General features: G+C 37.4%; 5 protein-coding genes across 5 annotated transcripts; 2 read left to right on the top strand and 3 right to left on the bottom strand.

Annotated features, from left to right (window-relative positions):
- LOC129566098 (alanine aminotransferase 1) lies at positions 1–3633 on the bottom strand (the record flags this gene model as incomplete). The annotated part of the gene is given in 4 exon segments (XM_055441673.1): positions 1–80; positions 165–861; positions 1905–1994; positions 3349–3633. Coding segments are annotated over 4 exon segments (1152 nt in total), but the record flags the coding sequence as incomplete, so codon positions are not given.
- A 1770-nt stretch (positions 3634–5403) lies between these two features.
- LOC129566100 (uncharacterized) lies at positions 5404–7817 on the top strand. The gene is made up of 5 exons (XM_055441675.1): positions 5404–6300; positions 6384–6434; positions 6534–6846; positions 6962–7092; positions 7180–7817. The coding sequence occupies exons 1-5, from the start codon at positions 5943–5945 to the stop codon at positions 7563–7565; spliced, it is 1239 nt and encodes a 412-aa protein (XP_055297650.1). The 5' UTR covers positions 5404–5942; the 3' UTR covers positions 7566–7817.
- Positions 7734–9706, bottom strand: LOC129566099 (serine--tRNA ligase, cytoplasmic). The gene is made up of 4 exons (XM_055441674.1): positions 9003–9706; positions 8712–8887; positions 8193–8588; positions 7734–8097 (listed from the first exon to the last, which is right to left on the bottom strand). The coding sequence occupies exons 1-4, from the start codon at positions 9699–9701 to the stop codon at positions 7893–7895; spliced, it is 1476 nt and encodes a 491-aa protein (XP_055297649.1). The 5' UTR covers positions 9702–9706; the 3' UTR covers positions 7734–7892.
- On the bottom strand, positions 9701–11305 carry LOC129566102 (protein TIPIN homolog). Its single transcript, XM_055441677.1, has 2 exons — positions 10761–11305; positions 9701–10680 (listed from the first exon to the last, which is right to left on the bottom strand). Exons 1-2 carry the CDS (start codon positions 10950–10952, stop codon positions 9997–9999), a joined length of 876 nt encoding a protein of 291 aa, XP_055297652.1. The 5' UTR covers positions 10953–11305; the 3' UTR covers positions 9701–9996.
- Positions 11256–13700, top strand: LOC129566101 (dnaJ homolog subfamily A member 2-like). Its single transcript, XM_055441676.1, has 3 exons — positions 11256–11450; positions 12083–12517; positions 12689–13700. Exons 1-3 carry the CDS (start codon positions 11382–11384, stop codon positions 13415–13417), a joined length of 1233 nt encoding a protein of 410 aa, XP_055297651.1. The 5' UTR covers positions 11256–11381; the 3' UTR covers positions 13418–13700.
- The last annotated feature ends 299 nt before the right edge of the window (positions 13701–13999 follow it).

The raw sequence follows: 13999 nt of genomic DNA, 5'->3' as shown, positions 1-13999 counted from the left end.
AATCGATTTTTGGTACATGGCTTTGACTGTGGGTTCCAAATTGATGAGTTCCACATATCCACCACGAATACCGCACTCACCTGCCGGACAAAAACAATTCAAATAATTTAGTTTTTTTTCACTACAAAAACTAAAGATAAGATATTATCTGAGATGTAATTTACCCATATATCCCTTAGAGCACGACATAAAGCTGGCCAATTCCATATTTTTGTATGGTTCACCCATTTCGATCAAGACTTTCTTGAACGAATGAAAGGTCGATTCTTTTTCGTACACATTGTCTTGGTATACTTCATCGGCGAAGATGAACAACTTATGGTCGTGTGCGAATTTGATAATATTTTGGATATTATCACGCGTTAATACTTGACCGGTCGGATTTCCAGGATTAATAACAACAATAGCACGTGGATTACATTCTTTCTTTGCTTCGGTAAGAGAACGTTCCAATTCGGGAATGTCCAGACCCCAGTTGGTGTCTTCATTCAAATAGTAGCCAACTTGTTGCATTCCAAATTCGGCAATTGTGGCCGAATACAATGGATACTGTGGAATGGGCACCATAACACCTGGAATCTGGCCATCGATTTTTTTATTCAATAAACTCATCACAGCTTTAATTGATTGCGATGCACCGGCACACAAGTATATATCTTCCCATCGTGCAGGAATGCCACCGTCACGGTTTTGAATGTATTCGGCTGCATGGTGTCGAATAATCTCAATTCCAGCTGAATCGGAGTAAGCACCAACCGATTTACCACCGCAACCATCGAGAATAGCTTGGGCACGCTTCTTTGCATCATCCGGGTATTTCGATTCGTTGAAGTTCGTTGGATCAACAACTAGCGCCAATACCTAGTCAAAATGTGATTATATATGCATATGAGTTCATGAATATCCAAATCTGAACGTAAATTAACGTTCGTCTGTCGTTTGGCAATCCTAATCTCTAATTTAATTATACTAATAAGAGACCTATAAAAACCTTGCGATACACCGCACATTAAAAGTACAATACATGCTTTGTACAAACACATGTTATCACAAGCTTGAGAAAAAAAAATTTACAATTCAAACAATTCATTTGAACCACTCATCGATAAATGTTATCGCCGATTTGCCATGACGGAGGTTGTCGAAACAAATTGTGTTATTTAATGTGAGCATTTTATCAGGCCGCAACGAAAGACAATCGCTCATACCAAATCACGAGGACGTCAGAAGAAACAGATTATGATTAAATATTAAATTCAATCAACATGACTTACTCGAAAATTCCATGAAATGGTGAATTTTATAGACAATTTTTCACTTTACGTTAGCAATTATTACTACTTATTGTTCAATATTCAACGGCTTCTTTTATTGTATAAGTTAACTGGGATCGAAGAGCGTAAACAACAAAGAGCAAAAAGAGAGTGTATGTGTAAGTCAAACAATGACAAGATTAAATTAACCGCGCGTGATCACGTATTACATTTTTTTGTTTCTTCGAACATAGAGGAACATTTGCAAAACGAATGATGAATTGAACAATTCACGGCTTGGTTACAGAAACTCATAAAACAATCAAACGGAATGGATTGTTTTAATGAATACTCTCCAGCCATATTGTTGCCATTTGTAATTTAGAATTCTCGCATTTAATTCTGAATATATAATTACAACACATGGTGCCACTTGCTATTCAAATGTCGAGATGTGAGAGAAAAAACAACAGGCAAATGGATGTTTGGGAACCGTTTATATGCTTAGTGTAAACTGGATATAAACCGTCAATAGATAAAAACTTTATCGCAACATTCTAATTCGATTCGGCCGATTCTAGTTGGATTTCATAGCGTCAAAACCGATCTATGGATTAAACGAGGATTTTTTTTACTCTGGTTAATACTTACATCTCGTAGGAATGTAATGTATGGCTGTCCCATAGCATGACAATCACCGATATTTGCACGAATTACTTCGTTGAACGGCTTCTTGACGCCCTGTAAAACATAAACGAAAAAAAAACACTGCTTATGAAAAACAAGTTCAAAGCATTCGAATAGAAAAATGGTTGGAATTTAATGGGAAAACACGTCCGGAGCCTAATTGAACTATCATGTTGAAGTGCTCGCAAAACTCAAGCACAACGAATTTTATTCATCAATGTCAATGTGTACAAAACATTGACATCCGTACCATACATAAGGCCCCCCACATACAGTACTTTGATTTCGCTCTGCAATTATTCCACCAATTTGACATTGTGAGCACGCAAATTGAATTCTTTTGTGTTTCATTTAGAATTTTTTGTTATGCCACAATTTCGGTACAATAGTCATATTTGCATGTATTTCTATTCCAACGTTTAATAAATGAACGGTTGAAATGGAGCAAACATGTGTATCGCTGTGCACCTCATTTCAAATTCACACATCGATATGAATTATTGAAACTTAGTGCTGGGTGTTGGCGCGACCATTTTATTTTCATTGGATTTTTTTTTCCATGATTACTAATCATTGATTAGTGTCGAAGTGCAGCATAGTCGATATTTTTGTTACGATGAAAAGCATTTGTTATTGTATTGAACGTTGAGAAAAATGGAAACAAAAAAAATTGTGACGTTTTCGGATGAAAATGTGGTGTTTAGAAAAAGCCCATTCACCAACGTTTGAGAAGAAAGGTGATGAACATGCGTATTTGCAACGAGTGAAATTTTAAGGGGATTTTTGAGTCGAATTGTGTATGTATCTAGACTATTGTTTTATTGACGTTTTCAGTTTATTCACTCTGTTTCTCGTATTTTTTTTCTCTTTTTCATGAGAAAACTGCACGTAGTCCACATGACATCTACGTCGCGAAAACACACTGATATCTGTTTTATTACAACGGATTTCTTTTGGGTGTATTCCAAAACAAAACAACCAAATTTGATAAGCAAACAAAATGTGGAAAAGCAACACCGAATGCTATCATAGCATAGTAATAATCAAAGTCGAGCATTTAAATACTAAGTTGTATTTTACACGACGCAAAGGAACAGAGAAATCTGCATTTTTTTCACAATTTAATACCAAATAAAACCTTGCGTCACATTATTCTATGACATTCAACACAATATCAATTTGCATAGATATTCCAAATCACACAAACACCAAGAATCAGCGCGCAGCACGATCCAAATTTCATTCGCGAATTAAATATACGTGATGCAGACAACAGTTTTATTAGTGGTTCTATTTTTGATCTATTTCACTTAGCACCCCGGAAAAAAGACACACGCAAAAAAATATACGAAATCAATCACAGAGACGGAAAATTTTCTCGTCTTTTTGCTAGTCGACGCCACATTACCTGTTTAATTTCCTTTTCAATTTCACCGGCACGAATGACCAACGGTCCACGGACAGCATATTCCATTTTGATGACATTTGGATTGATTGAATCCAATGTAAGCGTTTTCGTTAACGATGCCATTGTACGTTTGTTGCCTTGTTCGAAGTTCACCGACGATTGAAATGTTTTTGGCACAGCCGTTGATAATAAGCTGCTGAAATGACGATGATTTTTTGCCGATAGGCGACTACTTTTACGAGCACTGCCGCTCAACACCGTATTCAAACAACGACTACTAATCATATTTGCTTTTTTATGATGGTTCCTCCGTGCAGTTGGACTGGTCGATCGTCTCTTTCTTGCGTTCGTTATCTATGCGGTGCAAAAACGAAACGGATAAAATAACACGAATAGTTAGAGAGGAGTGCGTACACAAATATAAGCACCACAACAACAACAACAACAACATCATTTTTATATATGGACGCGAAGAGTGTGAATTGACAAGTGTGAGTGAAGTGTTTGTATGGTGTTGCGTGCGACGACGACCACATCATGGTGTTGGTAAATTGGTTGTTTGAGTGCAAAATTTGCGAAAGGAGTTCATCGGCTGAAAAAGGGGAAGCGTGTATTTGAAACTCTGTATATGGCCTGGGGAATGTCGACAATGTCGTCGTACATTTTGATTCAGCTAATTTTGCACTTGTCCATCGATTTTTACCCGCTCGCAGTGAAAAATTTATTTTAGCAGCACATGCCAATCATAAAAGTCAAATCAAATGCAAGTGACTGATAACCGCGCGCTACTAGACTTTGTTTACGTCAATTTCAGAATGAATGAAGAGATAAACCGGGCTCTTGCTGCATTGAAGCATCCGTATCAGCTGAAACGAATCGCATAAAACGTGAATATATAGGCCAGCTAGCACGGAATTCAATTTTACGACGTTGAGAAAAAACAATAATCGAATTTTGTAATGATCACTATTTGTCAGTAACGCGCGTATCGCCCAAGTATTTCCCTTGTTCATCGCGTTATCAGTTGTCTGGGAATTTTCTATTTTCTATGCTTCTTGTGCTCTATTTTTGAAAGGAAAAAAAAGTTATCAGCAATTCGTGTCAATGTTAATTTTTTTTCTACATTCACGGTAAACAAGGGATTCAATTGAAAATAAAAACACCGATTCACCAAGTTTCTAATCACTGTGTTGTTGATTTACATTCAAGTTCATTATTCAGAACAAAGACCAAATCGCTTCCTATTTTGGCGGCTTTATTTGCAATGGCAACAACTGGAATTTGCGCTTTTGCTTCGCCTTGAACAACAACAAAAAGTTGGAATTCTTTCTGAAAGTGCCTTTGAAACTCAGTAAAACTGAAATAACAACAGCGCTTGGATGCGGCAGAAAACGAGATTTTTGCTAGCAAAAAATGGTATCTGTATGACAACATTTTGGAACTCTGCCAATTCATATTTCATGACACACTCATCACGTTTCCATACGTTTTCCCTACATTTATTTCAGGGTTCACTTTTGCCAGTATTTTTGCTCAATAATTTTCAATTACGTAAAAAGAATCTCAAATGATTCTGACCGATTATTCTAGCGCACGTACCAATTCACAATCAATCACAAATTAACACTGCTACGAAACGTCTTCTTTATTCTAATGGAATTGAAAATCTATCGGTGTTTTTTTTTCTCTTTCTGAATAATAATGGCACGATATTAATATCACACTGCGTTCAATCAACCGGTTAAATGAGCGACTGTGCACACACAATACACGCAAAAAATGATTTTGCACAGCAAAGGTATCCGCAATTCGTTGCGAGCTAAATGATTTCACTCAGTTTGTGTGTGGAGACGAACACGCAAAGACCGAAAATAACAAAACGCAAGACAAAATATAAACATCAGCAGCAAATGCGAAATCCCGTGCATGTGTCCATGTGTGCGTGTGTAGCTCAATGCTCATGATGCTTGCTCTGGTTTCATCAAATTTTGACACTATGTACACACTGATAAAACTTCGGGTGTTGCCATCGCAAGGATTCGAATTTGAATGCATGCTCGTTTGATTCTGAATAATTTGATTCAACAGATTTTGATCCTAAAATCGACGTTAATTTACGATCTTTTGTTAATTTTAACGATTTTCCTATTTAAACTGCAATATTTAAAATTGAAAACCGTGAAAATGATAAAAAAACCAAGCAGTTTCAGCGGATAACGCTGCATCGATGGCAAGTCATTTAGTTGCGGTTTATTCTCATCAGATGGCGCTATATGAGCCATAAAACCATCAAAACCGATTTGACAACGCAAAATAGTGATTATTTCATCAGCTCGAGTGAAAAATCATTGCGTCTTGCATCTCTTCGGATCAAAGCCAAAAACGTAGCCGTGCACTGGCTTGTTTATTTTTGTCTTCATTGTTTGGTCGTTTGTTTTTGAAGAAGTGTCAAAAATAGTTTTCCACAGATGTTTTGATTGTTTCGGCGCAAATGTGCTCAATTATGTGATTTTTGTAGAAAATTGATTTGATTATCGAGTTAAGCAGTCGAAAATTGTTCGACTTAAGTTTAATTAGAGCCAAAAGAAGGAAATATGGAAGAGACCTTTATCGAGCTAATTGAAGCTCCAGATATCAATATCAATATAACCGATTATAATCCAGAATTTACGATTTTGAATGATCGCAGTGATAAATCGTCGAGTGGTGTGTGGAAGCATTTTGGAGCCATTAAGCACCACGATGCAGTGGACAAAAAGCACGTTTATTGTACCCATTGTTTCTTCAATAGACGAATCAAAAAATACCAACGATCTACTTCGACAGGGAACCTGAGCAAACATTTACGAAAACAACACAATATCTCCTTGAACCAAATATTTCGCGTTAAGAAAGATCCAGACAACACGATACACCTTATTAAAAAGGAGTCAGACGGCGAAATGGACAAAGGTTACTTTCAAATCATTTTCTTCACCAGTTTCATAAACATCTGTTGATTGCTATTGATATAAAATTGGTGTGAATTTTTGCAGATACTGAACATTTCGACACCAATGACGGAGATGACGAGTATTTAGTGCATGGTGAGTTTGAAATGAAATCCAAAGTGGAGTTTCTACAAAAATATTTCCTAATTTTTTATTTGATTCAAGTTGAATAATAACTGATTTGATGTATTCCAGATATCAACGAAATCCTAATATCCGAAGTGGCGAAGCGACCATTATTATACAAACCGCAAACTGTACAGGAAAAAGGAGTGAAACATGTTTTACGACGTCAACAATGGACTGAAATTTATGAAGCCTTGAATCACTTGATACCACTTCAAAAAATACCGAAAATCTGGAAGAATATTCGAGATCGATACCACAAAGTGCGACGGATAGCCAACATTGGTGGTGATGGAAAGCCAAAGTATCGATATTATGATATGTTAAGCTTTTTGGATCCGATTATGGACGATGACAAAAACATTCAATACGAGGAAATTGAGTGAGTTCTTTCGATTCTATTATGCTTTGAACAATTCTTTGTTCTAGAGATTATTTGTTCACAAAGAGCGATTCTCCATTCAAAATACTCACTGACAAAATTGCACCATTTGCAGGGAGGAAACTGACGTTGAAGAATTCCTGATAAGTGGTGATCACGATCATTACATTTCATCAGAGACAATTGTATTGCCCAATGATGCCGTTGCCTATGAAGAAGCCATATGCGAACCAAGAGCCAAAAAACGTTAGTAAATTTACATTTTCGGTGATTTACAACTAGAAAAATTGATTCGTTACAATTTATTAACGGCAAAAAATTATGATTCAACAGAAAAAACCTCACCGAAGAAGCAGCAAACAACGTACCAAATCATCAGTGATGATTCGCATAAACTTAATGTTGAAAAGAGTCTTTCGTTATCATCGAATATAATTGAAGAGTCGTTTGCAAATGCCACCTCGAATGATATATTCACAACATTTGAAGAGGAACTCATAACGGATGATGGTATGAAGCAAAGTACGATGATGAACAATGGAACAAACATTGAAGTGATCTCAAGCACACCAGTCGCAACTACGAGTAGGAAACAGGATGAATTTGATATTTTTGGGAATTTTGTCGCCGAAGTTATGCGTAATATGAATAAACCAAAGTCCCGAATTTTACAAATGAATATTATGAAATTAATTGCAGAAGCTGAAAGTGAGAGCTAACCAATACTTGTATAGGCCCCTCTTTTATTCCCTTTATTTTATTTACTATCCTTTTAGCAAAAATATGAAGTTCATCATATTTGTTGCCTCTACCTGTATAATTGTTTATTTTTTTGGCATCGCACGCCGCATGCGATGGTCATTCCATCAAATTAGACACCGTGTTCATTAATTTAGCTGAATTTTTATGTATTACTTTTAGCATAATAACAATTTTGCAAAAAAAGAAATAAAAAATAAAGTATAAAAAAAGTTGGATGTTTATTAATGCTAGCAGTAGAATTTTCAGTTTAAAATGCGTCGATGTTTCGATGTGATGAAGCGAGTTTATTTTTTGCCTTTATTTTTCTTGGCGGCAGCGGCAGCAGCTTCAACATCGATTGGAGCCGGTTTGACAAACGGAATTTCATCTTGGTATTTGGCTGGCATGTATCTTTTCAATACTTCGGGCACTTTAACACCAGTTTCCGTTTGATGTGTCTCCAAAATGGCACAAATAACACGAGTCGTTGCGCACATTGTGGCATTCAACCTGCAAATGGTGAAAACATATATGTTAGCAATATTGTTCGGTATTCTGGCGTGGGGGAAGGAAAATTAATCAATTTTTTTTTATTGTCAACTTACATATGAACAAATTCAGTGTTAGCATTCATCTTCTTCGTTTGGCCGTAACGCACAAGTAAACGTCGAGCCTGGTACTCCAAACAGTTACTGCATGAAACTAATTCACGGAATGCACCTGAACCAGCGAACCATGCTTCTAAGTCGAGCTTTTTCGAAGCGGCATGATTTAATGCGCCCGAAACAATGTTTACGACACGATATGGAATGCCAAGGGCTTGGTAGAAGTTTTCAGCGTTCGAAATCATTTCGTCCATCATTTCCCATGATTTATTGTCATGCGGTGAGGTCAATACGAATTGTTCGATCTTTTCGAATTGATGTACACGGAAAATACCGCGAGTGTCACGACCATGGGAGCCGACCTCTTGACGGAAACATGTTGAGATTCCAGCATACCTTGAATGAGTCAGTGGAAAAGTAAATATTAGATAAAAAAAACTTGAAAACATTTGAACTTTTTTAACAAGTTCAATCGAGTACAGGTGATTATTCCACGAACTTGCTTTTTAATCAACTCACTTAATTGGAAGTGATCCTTCTGGGATCCATTCGTCACGATGATATGCAGCAATTGGTTGTTCCGAAGTGGCAATTAAGTATTTTTCATCGGTTGTTTCGCCCTTTTCACCGCCTTTTCCGATCACCTTGTACAATTCTTCGTCGAATTGCGATAATTGAGCGACTTCCTGCATAACCTGAAAATTGATAAATTGTTCACATTTATGAATAAAACTAAATTCAATCGAAACAAAATAAAAATCCAATGATGAAGGAAAATTCAGGTCTTGAAACATGAAATTAAATTCTTACCTCTTTGCGCATAAAGAATGGCGTATACAATGGAGTGTAATCTTTATCGTAGAGTGAATGAAGAGCGAATTGAATGAGAGCTTGTTCTAAAAATACGGCTGGACCGATTAAGAAGTAGCCACGTCCACCAGAGACGACGGCACCTTTATCGGAGTTCACACCATCGATCATAACAATCAAATCGACGTGTGAATATTTGCCTTTGGCCGAGCAATCGCCAAAAGTGCGTTCAACCTTGTTCTCATCCTCATTATCACTGACCGGCACGCTGGTATGTAAATGATTGCCAACTTCACGCAACGCTGTATTTCTCGTGACTTCCAATTCGACTATTTTGGCTTCGGTGTTAACGAGAGCGGCGTCGATGAGTACACGGGTCTTTTTGATTTGATTTATCGTGAGTTCTTTCAATCGGTCACCGGTCACATTCTCCAAATCTGCGATAATATCCTCTGGAACTGGCTCATTTTCATCGCCCGGCTCTTGTTTCTTCTTCATTTTTTCGCCGACCTCTTTGCTGCATCGATTTTTTAATTTATTCAGATTATCCCGTGCCGATACATTCTTTCGCCATTCTCCATCGCACGAAATCACTGTTTCCACCAGATTCAAATCTTTGAAACGCAACTTTTGGTTTTCACGAATTTTATCCGGGTCGCCGCCCTTATCTTTACGGAATAAATCCAAATCCAACACCATTTTGATTGATTTTAATGCTTTTTATTCAACTTGCTCCAGTTAGAGACAAAAGACACAATGACTGAATTTGATTTGACGTTGTGAAATTCAATCAAAACGTGGCTTGAGTCAGACGGCTTTCAAATGACAAACCAAGAACAATACATTCTATTTTTTTTTTGACAGATTGGCAACATAATTGAGGTTAGGTGTAAGGTTTCGTTCACAATTCACAATGAGTGTGTGAGCCGTTGCCTTACGTTTTATTTTATTAACATTTTATCGCGCTTAATGAATAAAGTTCTAACTATTATGATTATGTAAATTCTTCATTTTCCGCATTTTCGGTGTTTAAAGCGGCTGCTGCAGCAGCGGCGGCAGCCTTTTCAGCTTCCAATTTCTTAAGGCGCAACCGTTCCTGTGCCAAACGACGATTTTCAGCTATCTTTGCCATTTGTTCGGATGTTAGAGCCGGTTTTGTAACCGGTGCACTTTCAACTGGTTTGGCAATTGGTGTTGATGCCTCGATCGGATGTTGGTCACGAAGTCTTGGCGTTGCAATCATGCTACTGCGAATCGATTCAAATGTACGTTCATGTGCCGGTGTTCTGGGTGCCATTGTGTAATTCTGAATTTGCTGGTCTATAATTTCGTCCATTTCGTCGATGGGTTCAATTCCTTCCATGTGATTTTCGCCTTCTTCACGCACCTCTTCATCTTCGTTGCCCTTGTTCTTATTCAGATCATCCAACAAACCGTGTCGATAGCGATACATATGCGTTTGGATTTCCTTTTTTCGACCAAGTTTCTCCACCTGAGCCACAAAATCATCGAACTGATAGTTTGGATACAGACGATGTGCCCAATGTTCCAATCGTTTCATCACTGCATTCAAATCTTCACGCTCATGGCCCTTGCCACGGCATTTAAAATCTTTGAAATAATCTTCGACGGTGTGAATGCCACGATCGGATTTCAAACGCTCCACATTTAAACGCAACTGAAACCAAGGACATTGTTATGAATTTCTTATTTTTGTTTCAAATTCATTGCTTTTAGTTGAAAGATTCACTAGCTTACCTGTGGTCGTCGCACTGACCGTTTCTTTGCTTCAACTTTGATTGGTTCACTATTCTCGTCTAATTTTCCATCTCCATCCTTTTCGCCATTGTCTTCATCGGCTTCTTCAATAACATTTTGCTCGCGAATATTTTCATTCAGCTCGTCATCGTTGTGATAGAAACTATCGATATCGTCGCCAAAAATATCCATGTTTACATCGAATCACTTTTCAAACTTGTTGATGTGCTGTTTGCAAGTGTCATTGGTTTCGCGCGAATTTTAGTTCAAATTTCCACCAAATGTCTCCACAGATAGTAACCTTCGAAAAATGCAATGCGTTTTCATTCAAAACAATGATTTTTTTATGAGAACTGGGATTTTTTTCAATGATAAAATGAAAATCGTGTATTTTGACCTGAACTTGAGCAAATACAATCATAGCAACCGAGTAAGAATTTCACAAAAGTGTTCGCCAATTGCAATTCGTCACTTGCCGCATTTGACACATTCAGCATGTTTTAGTTGATTTGTAAGTGTCAAACACACAAAGTAGTAACAGTCTCCAAATTGTTTACTCGTTTCTAACACAAAAACTCTGCAAGAAAAGTGATTTTTCCTTTTTTCACATTAAAATAAAAAATGTCGGACAACAAGCTCTACGATGTTCTAGGTGTAAGCCGAAATGCAACCGATAGCGAAATAAAAAAGGTAAGTTTCTGTTGATTTTCTGAATGAGAAAATTGCGACAAACATATTGTGATTATTAGTGTGGTTATCAAATTGTCATCGAAGTGTTGAAATCGCGTGTAAAAAATTTGAGTCATTCTGCAATATGAAAAAAAAAAATTCATGTGAACTTGCAAATGTGTGGTCTAGTGTCGATAGGGATAAAGAAACATTTACAAAATTAAAATGCGCTTTATTCACGTGTGCACATCAGTTTATCGATGACAGTTCTATAAATTGGATTGCAATGAATGTCGCGAAAACCTTGAAAATTGCGTCTTAGTTGATCCATTCGTCTTAGTTGATTGAAAGTGTGTAGGATGGTTTTTTTCTCTCTCTTCAAACACTGATTTGCGATGGTTTTTTTCCCATAACCATACAAATGCATCAGAAGTGTTGTGACGTCGTAAAAAAAATTGAATTAAATTTTCAACACAGTCTATACATAAACCAGTTGTAATTACACTTGACGCGTACACGGTTCATAGCAAATGAACTAATATACATTGCACAATTATGTAAAATTGCCGCTGTGTTTACATCTTCCGTGATTTTATCGAATTTACTCAACTGTGTTATTTCTTCTGTTTTTTTTTCTTGGTTTTCGTTTGCAGAACTATCGTAAGCTTGCCAAAGAATTTCATCCGGATAAGAACCCGGAAGCAGGCGATAAATTCAAAGAAATATCGTTTGCCTATGAAGTTCTGTCTGACCCAGAGAAACGTGCGACATACGATCGATATGGTTTGAAGGGATTGCAGGATGGCGGTGATTCGGCAGCCGATGACTTTTTTGGTCGTATGTTTGGTGGTTTCTTCGGTGGAATGGGCGGCATGGGCGGTATGGGTGGCATGGGTGGCCATTCAGCTCGCAAACCCAATCCAGAAGTCCAACAACAAACTGTCACACTCGAGCAGCTGTACAACGGAAATGTAGTGATACCAGTCGAAGTGAAACGCCTGCAAAAGATCTGCAAAACCTGCGATGGCCGCGGTGGAAAGGCTGGCTCAGCAAAAAAATGTAGCACATGCCAAGGCAGTGGAACTAAGGTAATTGAAATTAGGTTGAAACTGTTAGAATCATTCGAAAGTCAGATGAAAATGTATAAATTTGGTTTGAAAACGTCAATTTTTAATGCAATCAAGAAGTATCTTTTAAAACAATCAAAGCATTTACTCCAAAACTCATTCAACTTATCCAAATTGTCCTACATCAAACAGGTGACAATTCAACAGCTTGGCCCTGGAATCGCCCGACAAATCCATGCACGTTGCCCTGACTGCAGTGGCAAAGGTGAATCGTTCTCAGATAGCGATCGTTGCAAACAATGCAAAGGCCAACGGGTGGTGTCTGAAGACAAAACGTTCGAGGTGCATATCGATAAAGGCATGAAACATGGCCAAAAGATTACATTCAAGGGCGAAGGAAATCAAATTGCTGATTGCAAAGATGCTGGTGATGTAGTCGTTGTATTGGTACAGCAGCCACACGATTTTTTCGAGCGATCCGGTGACAATTTAATCATTGTGCACACAATCACATTGACCGAAGCCCTATGCGGCTTCCAATTTCCGATTAAACATTTGGATGGTCGGAATTTGGTGCTGAAATGTGCTCCGGGCGATGTGATCAAGAAGGATACAATTAAAGCAGTAAAAGGCGAAGGAATGCCCATTCATCGAAACCCATTCGAAAAGGGCAATCTCTATATTCGGTTCAACATTGAATATCCGGCCAAATACGAAATGAAACCCAATCAACTGAAGCGGATCGAAGAGTTGCTCGGGCCACGACCTCCATTTGTGATGCCAACCGGCGAAAATGTCGAAGAAGTGAATTGGCATGAATACGATCCAGACCACGACACGGACAATCGACAAGATGCCTACGACAGTGATGACGATGGCCATCCTGGACGAGGTGCCGGCGTTCAATGTCAAACTCAGTAAACTTAACGGGATGAGAAAGTTTTTTTTTTGCCAAAAGAAAAAGTTTTCTACAGAATGGAACCGATTTTTTTTTTCAATTCACTTATCTTCTATCATAAAAACAAAAACAACAAGAAAAAAAACACTTAGTTAATTGTCTCTTTGAGAGCTTTGCCCCAGAGATAACAAATAAATCTATAATTATATTTCATATAACCAACTCTCGCATATAAACACGGAATGAATAAAAAAATTAGATATTCACAATAAATGAAAATAAAACAAATTTTACAAAAAAAAAAAATGAAGAATAAGAAGAAGAAGAAGAAAGATGTAGTGGCGTAATCAAATAAAAGCTGGAACATTTTGGTTCAACAATGCAGCTGAGCCAAAAATTCATTCCACAGCATAGCTCAACTCAAGTTTTAAAGCGTTATAGGCGAAAAAAAAACGCAAGCAAATTATCATTGCGAACAAACAACAAACCACCAGTAATAGATTTTAATTGTTTTTTTTTCTTCATCTTAAACCTGTGTTGCGATCAATAATTTCTTTTTAATTTGGTAAAAGTTTCTATTTATTAATCAATCGGAATAAAACAAC

The sequence above is a fragment of the Sitodiplosis mosellana genome, unplaced genomic scaffold, assembly GCF_009176505.1.
Source record: "Sitodiplosis mosellana isolate CC-2019 unplaced genomic scaffold, AAFC_SMos_1.0 Smas_scaffold_3, whole genome shotgun sequence".
NCBI classification, from domain to species: Eukaryota; Metazoa; Arthropoda; class Insecta; order Diptera; family Cecidomyiidae; genus Sitodiplosis; species Sitodiplosis mosellana.
The sequence above is the reverse complement of the archived record's forward strand: the minus strand, read 5'-3'. Positions and strand labels throughout refer to the sequence as shown.

Coding starts and splice junctions, on each gene's coding strand:
- LOC129566100 (XM_055441675.1), top strand. CDS start 5,943: ATGGAAGAGACCTTTATCGAGCTAATTGAAGCTCCAGATATCAATATC. Junction 6,847..6,961: donor ATTCAATACGAGGAAATTGA/GTGAGTTCTTTC, acceptor CACCATTTGCAG/GGAGGAAACTGACGTTGAAG. Junction 7,093..7,179: donor CGAACCAAGAGCCAAAAAAC/GTTAGTAAATTT, acceptor ATGATTCAACAG/AAAAAACCTCACCGAAGAAG.
- LOC129566099 (XM_055441674.1), bottom strand. CDS start 9,701: ATGGTGTTGGATTTGGATTTATTCCGTAAAGATAAGGGCGGCGACCCG. Junction 8,589..8,711: donor GAAGGATCACTTCCAATTAA/GTGAGTTGATTA, acceptor GACTCATTCAAG/GTATGCTGGAATCTCAACAT. Junction 8,098..8,192: donor AACACTGAATTTGTTCATAT/GTAAGTTGACAA, acceptor CACCATTTGCAG/GTTGAATGCCACAATGTGCG.
- LOC129566102 (XM_055441677.1), bottom strand. CDS start 10,952: ATGGATATTTTTGGCGACGATATCGATAGTTTCTATCACAACGATGAC. Junction 10,681..10,760: donor GGTCAGTGCGACGACCACAG/GTAAGCTAGTGA, acceptor CCTTGGTTTCAG/TTGCGTTTAAATGTGGAGCG.
- LOC129566101 (XM_055441676.1), top strand. CDS start 11,382: ATGTCGGACAACAAGCTCTACGATGTTCTAGGTGTAAGCCGAAATGCA. Junction 11,451..12,082: donor CCGATAGCGAAATAAAAAAG/GTAAGTTTCTGT, acceptor TTTCGTTTGCAG/AACTATCGTAAGCTTGCCAA. Junction 12,518..12,688: donor GCCAAGGCAGTGGAACTAAG/GTAATTGAAATT, acceptor TACATCAAACAG/GTGACAATTCAACAGCTTGG.